This window comes from Vicia villosa, unplaced genomic scaffold (genome assembly GCF_029867415.1).
Source record: "Vicia villosa cultivar HV-30 ecotype Madison, WI unplaced genomic scaffold, Vvil1.0 ctg.002290F_1_1, whole genome shotgun sequence".
Taxonomy (NCBI): Eukaryota; Viridiplantae; Streptophyta; class Magnoliopsida; order Fabales; family Fabaceae; genus Vicia; species Vicia villosa.
This window is the reverse complement of record NW_026705885.1, coordinates 110522-131917: the sequence shown is the minus strand read 5'-3', so window position 1 is coordinate 131917 and position 21396 is coordinate 110522. Positions and strand designations below refer to the sequence as shown.

The following is a 21396-nucleotide window of genomic DNA, read 5'->3' as shown; positions in this document are numbered from 1 at the left end:
TGCAGCTAATAACTACGACATCAACCTATACACGAGCTTCAATCAATGGCCGAAAGCGCAAGTTCTGAGATCAATAGCAGTGGATGGAAAGCTCCAATCTGTGGGCACCACCTTCCTATGCGAATTTTTGTGTCGAAATCAAAGTCAAACCCATGAAGGAGATATTGGAAGTGTTAAAATTGGGGGGGTTTGTTCGATTTTCTTCATATCCTTAGTTCTTAATGGTGTTTAATGTTGATAGTTTACCAGATTTCGTTTTTTATAATCTTAATGGTTTTGCAATACTTTCTAGAAGGAAGATGATTATAATGGATCTCATTGGGATGATGAACTTGACAGTGGAATACTTGAAGGTCCTCGGTATGATGGATGTTCACCTGAAAGTGAAAAGATGTTAGAGGTTATGAGGAAGTTGGGTGCAGAATTTGGGAAGAATTTTGTACACGAGTTTGGGATGTCAATGAACAAAAAGAAGATTGAGAAACTGAAACTAAAGTCTGCAAAAGATCAGAAGATTATTAATGCCCTCACATACACTCTTATTGTGTCTTGGTTGTTTTTTGCTATTTTGTTTAGTACTAAGTAGATTTTGTTGTAGAAATACTATGAATTGTATCAATTCAGTTGTACTCTTTGTATGAACATTGAAATGAATGAAATTGGAACCATGTGTTTTACTTGGTATATTTGGTATGTTATTGGTATTTTACTGGATTATAATGTAACTGGTCTGTAATCAACAAAACTATGGCAAATTGGTATCACTGGTATGTATTCTTGTAAACCATGTTAAACTTATAGATTGTAAACCAGTAAATTGTAATTGTCAAATCAGTAACTTGTAAATTATTAAACTAGTAAATTTTTAAACTTGTAAACTTGTAAATTAGTACTAAAATTGCAATTGTCATAACTCAATAAATACCATTGTCAGTTGTTACTAAACTTACAAATGTCATAAACATACAAAATACCATTGTCAATTGGTACTAATCATCCAACTATCATAAACATACAAAATAAACTTCCATAGACTACAATCAAAATGCCATAAACATACCAAATAGACTTCGACAGGTCTACAATCAAAATGCCATAAACATCCATGGTCTGTTTTCATTTCTTCTTAGAGCCCACTTGCTTTTTCTTGGTCTGTTGGATTCACTATCTGAGATGATTGGGTTGTTTGGTATTCAGTTTCTATAGATGCCACTATTGATTCAACTTGTGCATCAATCTCACCATCAAAGTAATCCACCTCTGCAGTAGTGTCGTCCTTGGTTTTTTTTCGTGGGATACAAACTGACTCTTCTTTTATTTTTGAGTTTGTGAAAATCAGAGAGTCGCCACCGACTTTTATTTTATCCAATTAAGGAAATGTTTATAAAAGAAACAGAAAAAGACCTTTAAGAGATTTTGGGTTCGGGGGTAGGTTATACAAAGGGAAGGTATTAGCACCCCTTTGTATCCATGGTTATCCATGGGATCTTAATTGCTTAGCTCACTTGTTTGAATCATTTGTCTTGCTTTGAAATGCTTGTATGTGGTTTTAAATACCTTTGTAAATTAACTTTGTAATGATCCTTGTGCGGATGTATACAAAGTGTTCTATCTTTCGAAAAAAAAGATTTTTTTTAACTTCGTAATGATCCTTGTTTGGATATATACAAAGTGTTATCTTTTTGAAAGTTTTGTTTTGGAAAAACAGTGATATGTGAAACATTTGTTGTTTTGTTTGATTTTGAGTAAGCAATTAGGAGATCTACCCTAAATTTATAAGGTCCTTTCCTATTTTCTTTTAGAAAATTTTCTTTGACTGGATACAGAAAGAAATTGTTTGAATTGTATTTGAAACAGTAGAATTGATTTTGAAAAGAGTAACAGAGGGATTACCCTAAGAGGTGCAAGTGTGATTGTGTTTTATTTTCAGATATTTTTTTTGTCTTTGAAATTAGTGATCTAACGCTTCAGTTATTATCTTTGACATACACGCAGTTTTATATGTACAGAATTTTAAAGTGCGGGAATGTAAAATGCGGAAAATAAATCTACGCTATTACATCGATTGTGCGAGAAATGTAAACTACGCTATTTACATAAATTGGACAACCTATACACTAATCTATGAATTTAAATTGCAATAAGATAAAAGGAGAGTATTTTTTTTGGATTTTTTTTAAGCTAAGAAGCTTTGATTGCTTTTGAACTTTTGGTTTTTTTAATATTAAAAAGTTTGAATTTCTTGACCATGGCTTCATTTTCTTCATCCCTCTTGCTATAGGCCTGCTACACACCTCTATGCTGCAGAGTTTGGATCAATTTTGATGGCTCATGCTAAGGACAAAAGCCTTGAATCATTATCTTGAACCATTTCTCTTTTAATTTAACTTTAAATGGAATAAAATTAAATTAAAAAAGAAATAAAAATGCCATGGGCCTCAAGTTGGTCGTGGGAGCCCTTTAATATCATTAGAAACATGTTTGGATCATGAATACTTGGCCTCTTTTGGAAAAAAAACATTTTTGATCAATGTTGGTTTCATGCATTTTCCCAAAAAATAGCCAACTTCAACAAGGCATATCTCCCTCAATTTTGATCATATGAAGGAGTTCTTGTACTTTTTAGAAACCTCAAGATGTCCTCTACAAGCTACTTAGGAAACTTTTTTGCATTTGGAGAAGTTATCTTGATGTTACGGCCTTTGACAAAAAACCACTTTTTGTTGACTTTGAAAATGACCTGTAATGTCCTGGCTCATATTTTTCAAATGGTGAATCCAATGACCATGGGATCAATTTCATTTGAAATATAATTTAATTTCCTTCAAAACAAGCTTTGGTTGGAATTTTTTTAATGAACGAGGAGAGAGTTATGGCCGGTCAAAGTTCAGTTGACTTTTTAGGAGAAAACCCTAATTTTGAAACTTAGGGTTTTGTTGATTTCTGATATTTTCTCGATGAATTATGATCAACCATCGATCAAATGATGAATCTTTTGACAAAATATGGATGTTGACAAAAAAATTTCATTTTTGACTGTCTGTTGACTTTTCGGTCAAACTGGTCGTTTGTTGACTGTTTGAGCTGCTGACTGTGCGTCTGAGCGAATCGAAGTTTGAAAATTTGTCTGGGGGTACTTTGAGACATATGGAGATCCATGAAATCCATTTGAGGTCTCAAAAAACTTGTTCTCCTGAAAAAAAACAAAAACCCTAGTTAGGGACTGTTTGTGTAGGAGATTGTTAAGCGTACCTGATTTTTGTGCAGTGTTTAGTCTCTGTTGATCATGTGATTATCAGAAGACTTCTAGAACAAAAATCTTGGAATTTTGAAATTCAAAAGATTGATTTGAATGATGGTACAAACACGGAGAATTTTGCTGTCAGCGGGTTTGACTGTTAACTGGCTGTCCGGGCATTAACGTAACAGTTAAAGTGTAAACTTAACAGTTAAAGTTAATTTTTTCTTTTTTTGTTGTGTTAATGGTGAAAATTTATTTACATGAGTTGTTAGAAAAACACAAACATAATAAATAAATAAAATATACCGTACGCGAACGAAATTACCGATAATAATCTTGAAAAATATTTAATGCACAGAAAAAATAAATATTTAACTAGCAATAAACACACATAATATTATCTTGATAATTAAACTACAATACGACAGATAAAATGACATTTAATACTGACAGTACAAATATTACATAATATAACGAACAGTACGACAAATAAAATGAACGGTACATTATTTGAAAGCGAAAGATACGACAAACTTTAAAAATGACGATTAAAAACCCATGCTATAAATAACAGCATATAGATGCACGGGAGTGTAAACATTCCAGTTCCGCATTTTTCAGGACTATGCAGACAGAAAAAGGACATGATCACCACCAAAACAGTGATGACCATAAGAAAAAACGTATCCATCCACTTTGCCATTTTTGCCGGGGAAGAAGAGAAAATAATTATGAGGTAGAAATTTGGGAAATGAGTGAAATTTAATGTGAGAATTTATGGAAAAAATGAGGGGTATTTATAGAGTGAAAAGAAGGATAGAGACGTTGGGGAATGAAGTGATACCGTACAAAAAAGGAAAATTTGAGTGGTAGTAGGATTTGAAAGAAAGTGTATGGTAGGGTTTGAAAAGAGAGATGTATAGAATAAAGTTAGGATTTGATTTGAGATTTGAAAATAAAGGAAGAGATTTAAAAATAATAATATAGTACAAAAATTAGTGGGAAACAAAACAAATAATAAATTAATTGTTACCAGTACAGTCTGAATCCCCGGACTTTGCGCCTGCAAAAATTTAATTATGTACCAATTACGCCAGTATTATTTATCTGCAAATAAATCTCAAATAAACAGCGTGTGTGAAGTGATAAACAGTACTTGGCGTTTGTGTAAGAATAAATTCAACAGCGAACCAAAATACCGTATAAGAAATATTCTAAAAACCGAGTATTCATAAAATCAGGATATTTATGAAAAAAATCCAAGATTATATGAAACTCCCAATTTTTTTAGACAGAAGTCTGCTGCCTTCTTTCTGAAAAAGATGCGGGCAAATTTTGGGGTATAACAGTTGCCCCTATTCAATCTTCTTAAACCTGAAGAGACCGATTGGAATCTGAAGGTAGAAGATGATTGAATATTTAGATGCCCTGAAAATTTGCACTTACCTGCACCGGAAGTGATGTTGGAAATTGCTTTGAATGTGGCTTGAGAAATGTCGTTGGTGGATCAAAACATTACCTGAGATGGGTTTTCAGATGCCATCTAGTGAATGTGTTGATGGTTTGTTCATTAGAATGAATCCATTGATTATATCTTGATGAAGGATTTGAAAACCGCTGTGTTGACCGTTACGGAACCGTCCGAGGTTACCGCTTTAAATCTTGGAGGCTGATCGTTACGGAACTGTCCAAAGTTTTTCCGCTTTAGATTTTGAATGTTGATCGTTGTGGAACCGTCTGAGGTATCTGCTTTAGATCTTTGAAGATGATCGTTGTGGAACCGTCTGAGGTATCCGCTTTAGATCTTGAAGGTAGATCATTAAGGAACCGTCCAAGGTATCGACTTAGATCTGTGTTGCTTGTTTTGAGTTGATAGGTGGTTCGGAAAGAGATATCTCTTCAGAATGAATCTTTGGTTTGATTATATCTGAGGGGAATGTTTGTCTGAATAGAATCCAGGAGAATACTGCATGTGATTGAGAATAACTTTGCTGTGAATATTCGTCTACCTGAAAAAAACCAAGTTAGTGACATGCAATGTTATGATGCATGTAATGTATATGTTGAGATTCTCAATCTAACTGAGAACCGTGCATGTTATGTATGCGTTTGTCATGAAACATTATATGATATGTATGAATATGCGTATGATGTATGATGTATGGACATGACTTATGCAGTTTAGAGCGTATCAAACTTCTGGTTGGGTAAATAAATCCCTGCTTGTTATTTTGGAAATGAAGGCATTATGACTGTCGATGATCTTTGCTATCTTTTTCGAGAATACTCAGCTGGGGAACTTCCTTACGGACCAAGATGCTCTATTGAGGGATCTTTGACTATCGCTTGAGGATAAAGGTAATTTGAAAATTCTGTTTTTGATGCACCTTAAATGGGAATGAAAAAGACGTGTAATCCTCCGATGCACTATTTGATCAAGCCTTGGTGTGGAGGATCACACCTTCTGGGGATAGTGATCTTGAACAGCCTTGCTGGGGGATAAGGTTTCTCGAATCACTTTGTTGGAGAGAAAAATCTCATTGATGATTCTGCTGGAGGAACGTATCTCTGTTGGGGAACTTTTCTTCTGATGCTAGTTTCGGGATGATGTCCAGAAGATTGGGACATTACCTGACTGCTATTCCTGTTTTTCTTATAAACATCAATCATATTCAAATGCATATGTTCATTCAAAATTATCATTGGGACGTTTACGCGTTCAAAACAAAAAAATTTAAAACATTGATTTTAAGCATGAACTGTATTGATTTTGAAAGAGAGCCATAATAGGCGGATTAGTACAAAGAGACGAAAATCCTAGTAGTAGGAAATTGTCATAAAACTTTGAAAAGTACTTATAAAGGAAAATAGCTATGTGAAAACAATCCAGTCAAGTTTCAACTCTGCTATTGCCAATCTGTCTTCGAGTATCTCATCCCTCACTTGTTGGAAGAAAATGATTGGACTGATTGGTGCCTTTGATGTGTTGAACCTTGAAGGTGAGTGGGTAGCCAGACGGGACATAGTCGTACGTTTTATTCCCTAACTTTGGCCTAGGCTGCCTTTTCAGGTTTTCAGCCTATCGGGATAATTATTTTTTTTTTTAGTCTCTAATTTTTTCCTGGATCGCCCTTTCAGGTTTTCAATCCACCGAGACGCTCATTTTTGCCTAAGTCGCCCTTTCAGGTTTTCAACTTAGCGAGCTTTTTCTTTAAGCGAAGTACTTTTTGACTATGTCCGCATTTACAGGGTGTGGGAAATCCTCGCCGTCCATAGTGGTAAGCAACATGGCTCCGCCGGAGGATACTTTCTTGATTACAAATGGTCCCTCATAAGTGGGAGTCCACTTGCCTCTGGGATCACCCTGTGGTAAAATGATGCGTTTGATAACCAAATCACCGGTTTGATATGCCTGACTTTTGACTTTCTTGTTGAAGGCTTTGATCATACGTTTCTGGTACAACTGACCATGACAAATAGCTGCGAGCCTCTTCTCATCAATCAAGTTTATCTGGTCCAACCGAGTCTGAATCCAATCGTCTTCGTCTAGATCAGCTTCTTTCATAGTCCTTAGGGAAGGAATCTGAATTTCAATTGGAAGAACTGCCTCCATGCCATAAACTAAGGAAAATGGAGTTGCCCCTGTTGAAGTACGCGCTGATGTGCGATAACCATGAAGAGCAAAAGGTGACATCTCATGCTAGTCTTTGTAGGTTACTGTCATTTTTTGTATGATCTTCTTGATGTTCTTGTTGGCAGCTTCCACGGCACCATTCATCTTTGGTCGATATGGGGATGAATTATGATGTTTGATCTGGAACTACGTGCAGAGTTCAGTAATCATCCCGTTGTTTAAATTTGTGCCATTGTCTGTGATGATCCTTTCAGGTATGCCATACCGACATATGAGATTATGCTTGATAAACCGGGCTACAACATTCTTGGCGACTGAAGCAAACGAGGCTGCTTCTACCCACTTTGTGAAGTAGTCAATAGCGACCAGGATAAAGCGATGTCCGTTGGAGGCAGTAGGTTTGATTTCTCCAATCATATCAATTCCCCACATTGCAAAAGGCCAAGGAGCTGTCAGGACGTTTAATGGGACTGGAGGTACATGTACTTTGTCAGCATATATCTGGCATTTGTGACAAGTTCTGGAGTGATGATGGCAGTCTGTCTCCATGGTAGACCAGTAGTAACCTGCTCTCAGAATCTTTTTAGCCATTGTATGTCCACTTGAATGAGTACCAAAGGCACCATCATGTATGTCTTCCATAATCTGTTCCGCTTCCTTCTTGTTCACACAACGAAGCAGAGTCGAGTCATGGTTGCGTTTGTACAGGATTCCATTACTTAGAAAGAATTTGGCGGCAAATCTTCTTAGAAACTTTCTATCGTTAATGGATGCCCCTTCAGGATATTCCTGGGCTTCGAGATATCTTTTTACTTCATGGAACCATGGTTTTTCTTCCACTCATTCGGTATCAATCTCATTGCAATAAGATGGTTCATCATGTCGGTAAATGGTGATCATAGGCGCCTCATTGTCCCACCTGACTTTGAACATAGATGACATGGTAGCTAAAGCATCAGCCAATTGATTTTCTTCTCGCGAGATATGTTCAAAAGTGATTTCTTCAAAGTAAGGAATCAAACTCAGCACATATTCTTTGTAAGGAATTAGATTCGGGTGCTTCGTGTACCATTCCCCTTTAACTTGATAAATTACAAGGGCCGAGTCTCCATTGACTTCCAAGAACTTGATTCTCAGATCGATTGCAGCTTTGAGACCCATAATACATGCTTCATACTCGGCTATATTGTTAGTGCAGTTGAAACATAATCTGGCAGTGAATGGTGAATGTCCTCCTGTAGGAGAAATGATTACAGCTCCGTTGCCATTGCCAAGCGCATTAGAGGCTCCATCAAAAACCATAGTCCATCGGGATCCTGGCTCGGGTCCTTCCTCCGGTCCTGGTTGTTCGTAGTCAGCAACTAGCATAATATCTTCATTTGGGAAGTCAAAGTTTAATGCTTGATAATCATCCACTGCTTGATGAGCCAGATGATCAGCTACCACACTTCCTTTGATCGCTTTTTGTGAAGTGTACTGGATGTCATACTCTGTTAAGATCATTTGCCATCTTGCTATTCTTCCAGAGAGAACAGGTTTTTCGAACACATATTTGATAGGATCCATTTTGGAGATCAGGAAAGTGGTATGGTTTAGCATATACTGTCTTAGTCGGCGAGCCGCCCATGCCAAAGAACAAACAGTTTTCTCGAGCAGTGGGTATCTTGTGTCACAATCGGTAAACTTTTTGCTAAGATAGTAGATCGCATACTCTTTTTGCCAGACTCATCATGTTTCCCCAGTACACACCCCATTGAATCTTCTAACACTGTTAGGTACATTATCAGAGGTCTTCCTTCCACTGGTGGTAACAAGATTGGTGGTTTTTGAAGATATTCTTTGATTTTGTCAAAGGCTAATTGGCATTTGTCGTTCCATCTTTCCACTTGATCTTTCTTCAACAGTTTGAATATCGGCACACAAGTAGTAGTCATATGGGCAATAAATCTGGCGATGTAATTCAGACGTCCCAAGAATCCTCTGACTTGTTTCTCGGTACGGGGTATGGGCATTTCTTGAATGGATTTGACTTTGACAGGATCAACTTCAATACCTTTGCTGCTGATGATGAAACCTAAGAGTTTACCAGATCTTACTCCAAAAGTACACTTGTTCGGATTCAGTCGTAACCTGTACTTCCTGAGTCTGTCAAACAGCTTGTGCAGATGACCTAGATGTTCTTCTTCGGTGTTGGACTTTGCAATCATATCATCCACATAAACCTCTATTTCCTGATGAATCATATCATGGAACAGAGCTACCATTGCACGCTAATACGTTGCTCCTGCATTCTTTAAACCAAAGGGCATCACTTTGTAACAAAAGGTTCCCCAGGGTGTTGTGAAGGTTGTTTTTTCCATGTCTTCGGGCGCCATCTTGATTTGGTTGTAACCTGAGAATCCGTCCATAAAGGAATATACCTTGCATTGTGCAGTATTGTCAACCAGTACATCGATGTGAGGTAAAGGGAAATCATCCTTGGGGCTTGCCCGATTTAGATCTCTGTAGTCTACACACATTCTTACTTTCCCGTATTTTTTAGGCACAGGCACGATGTTAGCTATCCATGGAGGATAACTCACAACTTTTAGAAAGCCAGCGTTGAATTGCTTTTCAACCTCGTCTTTAATCTTCTTGGACATATCGGGCCTACTTCTTCGCAGCTTCTGCTTAACTGGAGTGCTACCTTCTTTGATTGGAAGGCGATGGACCACAATATTTGTGTCGAGACCAGGCATATTTTCATAGGACCAAGCGAATATCTCAAAATAGTCTTGTAACATTTGAATCAGTCTTTGCTTGACACAGTTTTCTAAATCAGCCCCTATCTTGACTTCTTTCTTCTCTTCGTCACTGCCCAGGTTGATAACCTCAATTGGTTCTTCATGCGGTTGTATAGTCCTTTCTTCTTGTTCTAATAGCCTTGCAAGTTCCCTAGGTACTTCACAATCTTCCTCACTTTCGTCCTCAGTTTGGTAGATCGGATGTTCAAAGTCATGACTGGTAATAGCAGAATCGTTATCAACAGGATCCAGAGTGAATGTGAATCTGCATTTATTATGTGGGTGTGTGTAAGAACACATAGCTATTTGAAAATGAATAAAGCAAAGAAAGAAACAAAAAAGATCGCAAAATTTGAATATGCAAACATCCCATGATTTTATTGAATGAACAAATGATCATGGTATGACAAACCCTTATAAAAAGGACCAGTGTGCTTCGGGCAAGGCACCTGGCTTTTTAAGTTCATGGTTCGATAGTTCAGGAACCATTTTTATCTTTGAACATATAAACAACGAAAACAGGAAATTGCATTTACTCCTGATCAAAGGAGATAACGTCTTCGGCTTCCCAGTTGTTCAATCCATTATTGTGAGTAGGGAATATCCAGTTGCTCCAGTTGCTCCAGTTGCAGTTGTCTGCTTCGTCTTCCACAGCATTGACTTCTTTGGTGGCGAGATGAGCTGTTGATCCTTCAGGATGAGCAAGATACTCTGCTGGATACGAAAGCCCAGGCTGAGATACCTCTGTTGGCTGAGAGAGATACCCGATAAGATCGTCCCATCCAGTCGGGATGATATCTTAAATAAAGACTTGTGCATTCTGGGGAGCAGTGTACTTCGCCAGAAAATCATTCTCATCTTTTGGTGTTTCCCAGAATTCTTCAGGAATGATAGGGCTTGTGAGCGTCATATTATCTTCGAAATGGTTGTCCCATCCAGATGGGGTGATGTCTTCAATAGCGATCTGCGAACTCAGGGGAGCGGAATACTTCACCATAAAGTCATACTTACCACTTGGTTCTCCCAGCGTATCCCAGACTTCTTTCGGACTAGGTGGACTTTGGTATTGCTCAGTAATGGAACTTGTGAAACTTTTGCAATCTTCGAACTGATCATCCCATCCAGTTGGGACAATGTCTTCAATGGCAATAAAAGAACTCTGAGGAGTAGTGTACTTAACTAGAAAATCGTACCTGCCGCTTGGTTCTCCCAAAGTATCCCAAACTTCCTTGGAAACAGGTGGAACTTCATCTTCAATAGCATTTACTCCTTGGCTGATGAAATGTGACATTAATCCTCCAGAACGAGGACTTTGATCGTTCTTCTGAGTTCCATTAGCATAGCCCAGACCTAGCTTATCGAACTTGTAAGGCACATCAAGGAGTTGTCCCCATACTGTGCAACCACCTTCTTCGATCACAGCTTTAACATCTTTGAGAGAAGCCATAGTTGGAGTTATTTTTGTAGCATGAGTAGAAGAAATATGTTTGGCAGCAGAGATAGCTGGAGGAACCACCTCAAAAGATTGGCAGGGAGTTTCGATGAATTCGCCATCCATCTCAACATACTTGGAGTTACTCAGGTGGCTAACCACATATTCTTCTTCACCATGAACCGTGACGACCTTACCTTTTATAGGATATTTTAACTTCTGATGCAGGGTAGAAGTTACAGCGCTTGCCCCATGTATCCAAGGGCGTCCTAGTAAACAGGAGTATGCTGGATGAATTTCCATCACATAAAAGGTAGAATCAAAGATTTGAGAGCCCACTCTGAATGGGAGCTTAACTTCTTCGTATACTATTCTTGTTGACCCGTCGAAGGCTCTTACCACAACATCGCTTGGTTGTAACACAACTCCTTCGAAGTCAAGTTTTTCCAGTACTACTTTTGGTAACACATTTAACGAGGAACCATTGTCTACCAGCACATGAGACAAAGTGGTGTCGTTACATTCAATAGAGATGTGTAGGGCTTTATTGTGATTTTTCCCAGCAGGGGTTAAATCAGCATCAGAGAAACCGAGACTGTTATCTACTGTTAGATTGGCAACACAATTTTCAAATTGGCCAACTAAAATCTCTTGTGGTACATGTGCAGCTTTCAGGAACTTCATCAGGGCCTTGGCATGAGCTTCTGAATACTTTAGCAGAGACAGCATTGAAATCTTTGAAGCAGTGTGCCCAAGTTGTTCGACAATATTGTAATCACTTTTGCAGATGATTTTCAATATTTCCTCCATTTCTTGCCTCGACGGATCTTCAACAATGACTTCCACAGGTACTTGAACTAGTTCAACTAGTGGCTCTTTGCCTCGAGCGTTGATATTTTGATTAGGAATTGGGACCTGGACTGGAGTAGTAGTAACATTTGGAGAAATTTCTGGTGAAAAGATCCTTCCACTTCTTGTAATCTTACTAGTCCCCACAATATTATCAACAGTTGGAGTAGTGAAATTCAAAGCCTCTTCAGTTAAGGTATCTTGCTTAACTCCACGGATATAAACATTAGTGCCATAACTCCACGGGATAGCTTTATCTGAGGAATATGGAAATGGAGCCGGATTGGTAATGATTATATATGCTACTCTGGGTGTAGCAGAAATCTGGAAGGGAGATTTGGTAGGGATTTTCAATGGTATGTTAGAAACCACTGAGACGTCCTCTATCTTCATCCCATTTGAAAAAACTTCGCACGAATTGTCTATAGAAGGAAGTTTCTCAAACATAATGATACGACAATCCATCCACTTTTGAATTCCTCTTTTCAGATTCTCACAACCATTGGGTAGGTGTGCACAATAAAAGCAATCAGGGTCACAACCTGGAAATAAACCACCTCGTATTAGCTTTCTTTTGACCTCAAGGAGCGGAGTTGACAATTCTCTCACATCATAGATATAAATAGTGTTTAGGATAGCACTAACGGTCTTGTCATGTTTTGGCATAGGCGCAGTGATGGCATTTGGAGTTTCTGGAGGATCGAATTCAATTTCCCCAGCATCTATCATGTCTTGGATTTTATTTTTTAGGGCCCAACAGTGATCTGCATTATGTCCTGGACAGTTAGAATGGTATGCACATGTTGCGTCGGGGCTATAACTAGGAGAGGAAGTGTTGACATTGTTCGGAGGGTCTTTCAATGTAATCATATTTGCTTTTAACAAGTGTTGCAATGCTTGAGAGATTGGCATATTGATTATGGTGAAGTTTCTTCTTGGTGCATCTGATCGACGCGTATACTTTGGCGGTTGATCTTTTTGAGGTGCAGATGCAGAGATCAAAACAGCCCCTACAGATTGGTGATGCTCACTTTTGCGACCTTTCTTACTATGCATTGTATTGACTTCATTTCTACCACTGATGGGCCTTTTTGTAGTACCAGAGGAGGAGCCTACTTGAATTTTTCCACTTTGAATGCCGCTTTCAACACGCTCTCCAGTTAATATCAGGTCAGTGAAACCTGACGTCGAGCTTCCCAGCAAATGACTGTAGAAAGGGCCAGTTAAAGTGCCCATGAACATGTCGACCAGCTCGCGATCAGATAAGAGTGGTTGAACCCTTCTAGATAGATCTCTCCACTTTTGTGCATACTCTTTGAAACTTTCTTTTGGTGCCATAGTCATGCCTCGTAGTTGAGTACGGGTTGGTGCAAGGTCAGCGTTGTATTGGTACTGTTTGTAGAAAGCAGCAGCCAGATCTTCCCAGGTGTGAACTTTTGCACTTTCCAGTTGGTAGTACCACTCGAGTTGTGTACCCGACAGACTTTCCTGGAAGAAATGAATCCACAATTTGTTATCTGCCGTATGAGGTAGTATCTTCCTTACATAGGACCTTAGATGCAGCTTTGGGCAAGAGACTCCATCATACTTTGCAAAGACAGGAACTATGAACTTTGGAGGGATAACAATATCTGAGACAAGTCCCAGATCGTTGAAGTCTAAACCAGGTATTTTCTGTATCTCCATAGCTTTCATACGTTCTTCCAACTGCTGGTATTTGCTATCACCCTGTTCGTCTTCGGAGTGATAATCTTCTTCATCAGGAGAGAGAGAGAGAGAGAGAGAGAGAGAGAGAGAGAGAGAGAGAGAGTTTGGCAGAACCCTGGTTGCTGTGGTTGTCTTCTTGATCACCTTCACCGACTACTTCAGGGATTGGCGCTTTTCTGGGCATCCTGGCTGGGACTCTGACTTTCCTCACGAGGTGGCTTAAACCTACAGATCCCTTGGGCTTCTTTTTCTTCTTAGTCATCAAGGCTTTCAGTTCTTTTTGCCCCTTTGCTAGCTCCAGAATTGCTATCTGAACTTAGGCGTTCTGTGCTTCGAGATTCTTGATGCTTGTTTCGGAATCCATCCCTTCTAACTGAAATAAACAGCGAGGAGATGAGAAACCTGTTATGTGAACCTGTTATGCAATGTTTATGAATGAAATGGATATGCAATGTTTTCAAGGATCTTAGAATTTAAATTTGTTTGAAAAAGAGAAACAAACATTTATTAGTCAAACAATTTATTTCTTTTTCTCTTTTCTTTTGTCTTTTTTTCTTTTTCTTTTCTTTGCCTCTTTCGGGCTTACAAGATAAAGCAGAAAATAAAGAAAATAAAGGATTCCTCAAGCCTCCCATGGACGCTTTCTCTTTGCACCCAAGAACGTGTTGATCTGCTGTTCTTCCTGGAGTTGTCTGGTGAGCTCCAACACTTTCCTTTCATAGTCTTGACAGTGTGCTTTGAAGGTGTCTCTTTCTCCTTTTAGTTGAACCCAAGATTTATGCAGCTCTTCCAAGTCAGTTGGCATGTCTGGATGTAGAATAACTCGAGGTTCGTCCCCTTTGACTTCTGGCTCAATAGTCATAGGTAGAATAGCGGGATATGGCATGATGAACTTCTGAGCACGAGTACGCACCCATTTGAGGTAAGGCTCCATGGGAATAGAGTTCCATTGTCCTAAAGTCTTGCTTCTACTTTGTAGACATTTCCACAAGCATGTATAAACCTTCGTCGATATCTTTGGGAATCATCTTCGTAGTCGAACATAATGCCATGGATAATCATGTCATGAGGACCGTTTCTTCGTGCATATCCAAATTGGCGCAAAGCTAAAGAGGGGTTGTAAGTGATGCCTCCCTTAATGCCAAGGAGTGGTACATTAGGGTACTCCCCACAATGGTCAATGAGAGTGATGTCTCTTTGAAAGAAGTTGTTCCACCGAATATCTGAATGAGACAACGACATAATCCTGCGAGACCATTGCATCCTTTATTCGTTTCTCAACACTGATCGGGGAAGGTGTAATGTAAACCATCTAGCCAGTAGTGGTACACAACACATAAGAGTTCCTCGTTTCTTCATGGTACGAGTGTGTAGAGAATGTAAAATGTCTCCCAGCAAAGTAGGTACCGGATTGCGGGTTAAGAAAATGTTGATAACATGCACACTTATGAACTGGTCGGGATTAGGGAATAAAACCAACCCATAAATTAAAAGAGCCGCAACTTCTTCAAAAGCTTGGTAACTTCTGTCTTTTAATAGTGATCGAGCCTTTCCCATTAAGAACTTAGAAAGCAAACCCTTGACTCCACTCTTTGTTTCCCAATCGGACTCGATTTCTGACTTTCGTAAATGTAAGGCAGCAACAATGATTTCAGGCTTTGGAATCTTTTCTAAACCAGTGAAAGGTAATTGATCTCAAACAGGTAACCCAATTAGTTCAGAGAATTCTTCCAAGGTGGGTACTAGCTGGTAATCAGGAAATGTAAAACAATGATGTTCGGGATCAAAGAATTGGAACAGGACTCGTATCATGTCTTCTTCAAATTTTGAAGTAACCAAATGGAGTAGGTGACCGTGCTTTTCGGTGAATTGAGCATTTCTGGGAAATTCTGATATTAAGTCCTTTAGTTCAGATGGTACTGTTGAGATGTTGATCCGAATATAATCTCTGGTAGCAGGAGCCAATCATTACCTGCAACAACAGAACAAAGGTAAACTCTTCGATCCTCGAAATGATTAGTGAGAAAGTGATATGTTTATGATGCTTATGATGTCATGATGTCAAACATGTGGAAAACACAAACAAATCAAACAATAGCCTTAGGTTTAAAGGCTTGTATGAGGTTCATAGGTGATACCCTCTCCACTGAAGTTGAGTTGGTTTAAACCTGTCTTAAAATAGTATTCGGGTTCTATGATCCTTGGAGGCAACATCTCAATACAACACTCGGACGGCCGATCAAAACATTCCTCGAGGATAACTAACTTCGATCAATTTCAAAGCCAGTCACTTAATAGGCCACAAGTCAAGTTCAACTAAAGGTTCTAAGGCAAATTAGTGCTTAATGACATTTCGGAAGCCTAACATACTCCTTGATCGTTTTCAAGGGATATCAGTACAGACCAAAGTGTCGCACTAACGGTGACTACCAGATCAACCGTATCGGTACATGCCGTACAGTTTCCTTGGTCTATTGTCACATACTTAAGGTATCTCGAGATTCGTGCTAGAATCTTTCACACAAGTAAATACCCAAACAAACCTTTGAAAAATAGAGCAAACAAGACACGCAATTGAAAACATCGAAGTGATCTAAACTCTAAGGTAACCCCTTTTGAAAACATTTTGTTTTTGAATTCCCCAGCAGAGTCGCCAGTTCTCTCGTCCTCGGTTTTTTTGCATTTGGAGAAGTTATCTTGATGTTACGGCCTTTGACAAAAAACCACTTTTTGTTGACTTTGAAAATGACCTGTAATGTCCTTGCACATATTTTTCAAATGGTGAATCCAATGACCATGGGATCAATTTCATTTGAAATATAATTAAATTTCCTTCAAAACAAGCTTTGGTTGGAATTTTTTGAATGAACGAGGAGAGAGTTATGGCCGGTCAAAGTTCAGTTACCTTTTTAGGAGAAAACCCTAATTTTGAAACTTAGGGTTTTGTTGATTTCTGATCTTTTCTCGATGAATTATGATCAACCATCGATCAAATGATGAATCTTTTGACAAAATATGGATGTTGACAAAAAATTTCATTTTTGACTGTCTGTTGACTTTTCGGTCAAACTAGTCGTCTGTTGACTGTTTGAGTTGCTGCCTGTGCGTCTGAGCGAATCGAAGTTTGAAAATTTGTCTGAGGGTACTTTGAGACATATGGAGATCCATGAAATCCATTTGAGGTCTCAAAAAACTTGTTCTCCTGAAAAAAAACAAAAACCCTAGTTAGGGACTGTTTGTGTAGGAGTTGTTAAGCGTACCTGATTTTTGTACAGTGTTTAGTCTTTGTTGATCATGTGATTATCAGAAGACTTCTAGAACAAAAATCTTGGAATTTTAAAATTCAAAAGATTGATTTGAATGATGGTACAAACACGGAGAATTTTGCTGTCAGCGGGTTTGACTGTTAACTGGATGTTCGAGCATTAACGTAACAGTTAAAGTGTAAACTTAACAGTTAAAGTTATTTTTCTTTTTTTCTTTTTTTGTTGTGTTAATGGTGAAAATTTATTTACATGAGTTGTTAGAAAAACACAAACATAATAAATAAATAAAATATACCGTACGCGAACGAAATTACCGATAATAATCTTGAAAAATATTTAATGCACAGAAAAAATAAATATTTAACTAGCAATAAACACACATAATATTATCTTGATAATTAAACTACAGTACGACAGATAAAATGACATTTAATACTGACAGTACAAATATTACATAATATAACGAACAGTACGACAAATAAAATGAACGGTACATTATTTGAAAGCGAAAGATACGACAAACTTTAAAAATGACGATTAAAAACCCATGCTATAAATAACAGCATATAGATGCACGGGAGTGTAAACATTCCAGGTCCGCATTTTTCAGGACTATGCAGACAGAAAAAGGACATGATCACCACCAAAACAATGATGACCATAAGAAAAAACGTATCCATCCACTTTGCCATTTTTGCCGGGGAAGAAGAGAAAATAATTATGAGGTAGAAATTTGGGAAATGAGTGAAATTTGATGTGAGAATTTATGGAAAAAATGAGGGGTATTTATAGAGTGAAAAGAAGGATAGAGACGTTGGGGAATGAAGTGATACTGTATAAAAAAGGAAAAATTGAGTGGTAGTAGGATTTGAAAGAAAGTGTATGGTAGGGTTTGAAAAGAGAGATGTATAGAATAAAGTTAGGATTTGATTTGAGATTTGAAAATAAAGGAAGAGATTTAAAAATAATAATATAGTACAAAAATTAGTGGGAAACAAAACAAATAATAAATTAATTGTTACCAGTACACTCTGAATCCCCGGACTTTGCGCCTGCAAAAATTTAATTTTGTACCAATTACATCAGTATTATTTATCTGCAAATAAATCTCAAATAAACAGCGTGTGTGAAGTGATAAACAGTACTTGGCGTTTGTGTAAGAATAAATTCAACAGCGAACCAAAATACCGTATAAGAAATATTCTAAAAACCGAGTATTCATAAAATCAGGATATTTATGAAATAAAATCCAAGATTATATGAAACTCCCAATTTTTTTAGACAGAAGTCTGCTGCCTTCTTTCTGAAAAAGATGCGGGCAAATTTTGGGGTATAACAAGTAGCATCGTCAGTAGGAGGGGCAGGAACATCATCAGTAGCAGGGGCAAGAACATCATCAGTAGTAGGGGATTTCCTTGGTGTTTTACTTGGAGCTTTCCTTGGTGTTTTCCTCTAAGCAATCAAAAACATAAACAACAATCAACAAATACTATTAATGTATGCCATAATTAAAAACATAAACAACAATCAACAAATACTATTAATGTATGCCATAATTAAAAACATAAACAACAATCAACATATTAAATTAAGTATTGACCTTTCTCATTAATGCTGCTGGATTTTGTTCTTGACTCTGACATTTTCTTGAGTTATGTCCTATGCTATCACACTTAGTACACCTGTAATTCACACCAGGACTTCCCATTCTAGATCCATTTTCATCATGCTCTATAATCCTAAGTTTTCTTGGTCTTCCCGGACCTTTCTTATATGTGGGTGGAAGCATATCCCCAACTTCAACACTAGGCCACATATCCATTCCATTTGTGGGACTCACACTATTTGAATAACATTTAGTATATGTTTCCCTACTATAACAGCCATCCACAAATGTTTCTGGATCTAATTTCTGATAACTCATAGCAGCTATGGCATGCCTACATGGAATCCCTACAAGTTCCCAAAAACAACAAGTACATGTTTTTTTGCTAAGATCAACAATGAATTGATGACCATCAAATGTGTGGCTAACCTGCCAAACCATGTTTTGACACCAAGTAGGAATCCAATTACCACTCATTACAACTTCCTTGTCCAATCTTTTCCTAGGCATAGGCATGATCTTATGTTTCCATCTATCTAACTTGGTTAAACTAACAGCTACCCTATTCATGAGATAATTCCTAATCCATTCACACATTGTGATGATAGGGTTATCTTTAGCCTACAATATGGTACTATTGAAAGACTCACTAAGGTTATTCATCAGTACATCATATTTTGGATAATAACTAAAAGCATGCTTACACCATAGTTTTATGGGAACACCCACTAGCCATTCCCAAGCCTTTGTATCAAGTAGCCTCAACTCATACATCTTTTTCTCCCAAGCCGGTAGGTATGTTGCTTTTGCTGCTCCCATCATTAGATCCCTTATTGCACTGTCTCCCCCAAATTTCTTTTTGAAGTTGGCATACATATGCCTTAAACATATTCTATGCTCGATTGACTCAAACATCTCTTTAAATACAGCCACTAGTCCCTACGATAATGACAACAAAAATTAAGTAACAATCACATAGACTCAAAAAGAGACTCAATCAATCACATATGAATAAGTAAAGTCATACATTTTGTTGGTCAGATATGAAAACATATTTCTTTTCAAGCCCAATATCTTCCATAAGGAGTTGCATGAACCATCTCCAGCTTTCCTTTGTCTATGTCTCCACAACACCAAATGCTAGAGAAAAGTACTGATCATTTGGATCTCTAGCCATAACAATAAGTAGTTGGCCACCATACTTTGTCTTCAAATGACAGCCATCTACACCAATAAATGGTCTGCAACCATGAAGGAACCCCTTCTTACAGCCATCAAAACAAAAGTAGAAACTACCAAACCTTGGTGGAAGTGTTGGAATTGGCCTCTCCACATTGATCTTTGCAGTGTTGCCATCATTTTGTTTCTTAAGCTCTGCAACATAACTATATAACATGGAATATTACTTATATGAGTCACCTTCAATAATTTCTCCAGCTATGTGTTTGGCTCTCCATGCCCTTTCCTTAGAAATCCCAACTGAGTATTTGCTCCTAAGTTCTGCCATTAGATTTGAAACTTTGACCTTGCCATTATGCTGCCTCTTTTCTACAACAACCTTAGACACCCACTTAGAATTTGCTGACTTGTTATTCAAAACCCTAGCACATGTATGGGTCCCCACCCAAGTCTTTAATTGGAAAGTGTGTTTGTCACAAACTGTACTACAAAGGGCTAAAAAAACACATTTACCCCTACATGCAACCCTTACCCTATTACTTTCATTTTTCACAAACGTAATCTCTCTACCATTTAAAATAGACCATTCTCTTATGGCATCCTTAAATTCAACAAGAGAGTTAAACTCCATACCTAGCTTGAACTCATAGTCTTTGTTGAGTAAATCTCCTATAAACTTCTCATACTTAGGCATCTTTTCATTGCCACTAACATCTGGATCAGAACTGCCAAGCTCTTCACTTTCATAATCTCCATCTTGCTCTACCACCTTTGATGAACTAGGTTTGCCTTCCATGAACCTTGCAGGAACACGAAACTTCAGTTTTTTGGAGACTTTAAAGTTGGTTGATCCTTCCTAGATCTTAACTTGTACCTTAGCTTCTTACCACCAACTTCAACCCTATTACCTTCATCCAGTTTCTCAACCTCCACAACCATAAATCCTTCGTTGTCATCATTCACTCTTTCTTTCTCGCTGTCCCTAGATCCTATTCCTACAGATTCTTCATCTTCACTCGCTTCATCAACATCAAGTTCAACTATATTCGGAATCTCAGCCCTCTTTGTGTTGTCACCAACAAAATGCTCAAGCCAAATATGTCCCTCAACATTGTTCATAATAGCATGATTTGCAATTGCTGTAACATGAACATCATCAGTGACGTGAAAGAAGTTTTCATCAATACCTTCTATTTTCCTCCACATTTGGATTCCACTACAGTCGAAACCACATTCGAAAACTAAACTCATAGCTTTGTAGTATGACCAGGTGTCTAAATCTTGCTCACTAACAATAGTTTCAGTTCATCCTCTATAAAAAAACAAAACTATCACGTACAAACTGACCATCATGGTGAAAGCTTAAGTTGAATAGTGTCATTCCTACAAATGAAAAACACATTTTAAGGTTTATGAAAAACGATGTTAGCCTAAGTGAAATTAAAGAATAACGTACCTAACAAAGCTTCAGCAACTTGACAATGGTGGATTCGTTAGCTTGGAAGAGGCGACGAAGAATAAGCTTCAGCGACGAAGAAGAAGCTTCGTGTTTTCTTAATTAGGTTTTCAGGGGGTGAATGAGTGTGATTGTATGCCTTTTGATTTTAATTACATAAAGGAAATAAAGAAATTTACTTAATTGGATTCAATAATAAAAATAATTGGAATAAATTACACCTAAGCATGGGTTATACTAAAA

The 21396-nt window shown here is 37.8% G+C and overlaps 2 protein-coding genes across 2 annotated transcripts; both read right to left on the bottom strand.

Annotated features, from left to right (window-relative positions):
• Positions 1–18500: 18500 nt before the first annotated feature.
• LOC131638356 (uncharacterized) lies at positions 18501–19599 on the bottom strand. Its single transcript, XM_058908915.1, has 3 exons — positions 19546–19599; positions 19248–19457; positions 18501–19139 (listed from the first exon to the last, which is right to left on the bottom strand). Exons 1-3 carry the CDS (start codon positions 19597–19599, stop codon positions 18501–18503), a joined length of 903 nt encoding a protein of 300 aa, XP_058764898.1.
• Positions 19600–19635: 36 nt separating this feature from the next.
• Positions 19636–20493, bottom strand: LOC131638355 (uncharacterized). The gene is made up of 2 exons (XM_058908914.1): positions 19938–20493; positions 19636–19892 (listed from the first exon to the last, which is right to left on the bottom strand). Exons 1-2 carry the CDS (start codon positions 20491–20493, stop codon positions 19636–19638), a joined length of 813 nt encoding a protein of 270 aa, XP_058764897.1.
• Positions 20494–21396: the final 903 nt, after the last annotated feature.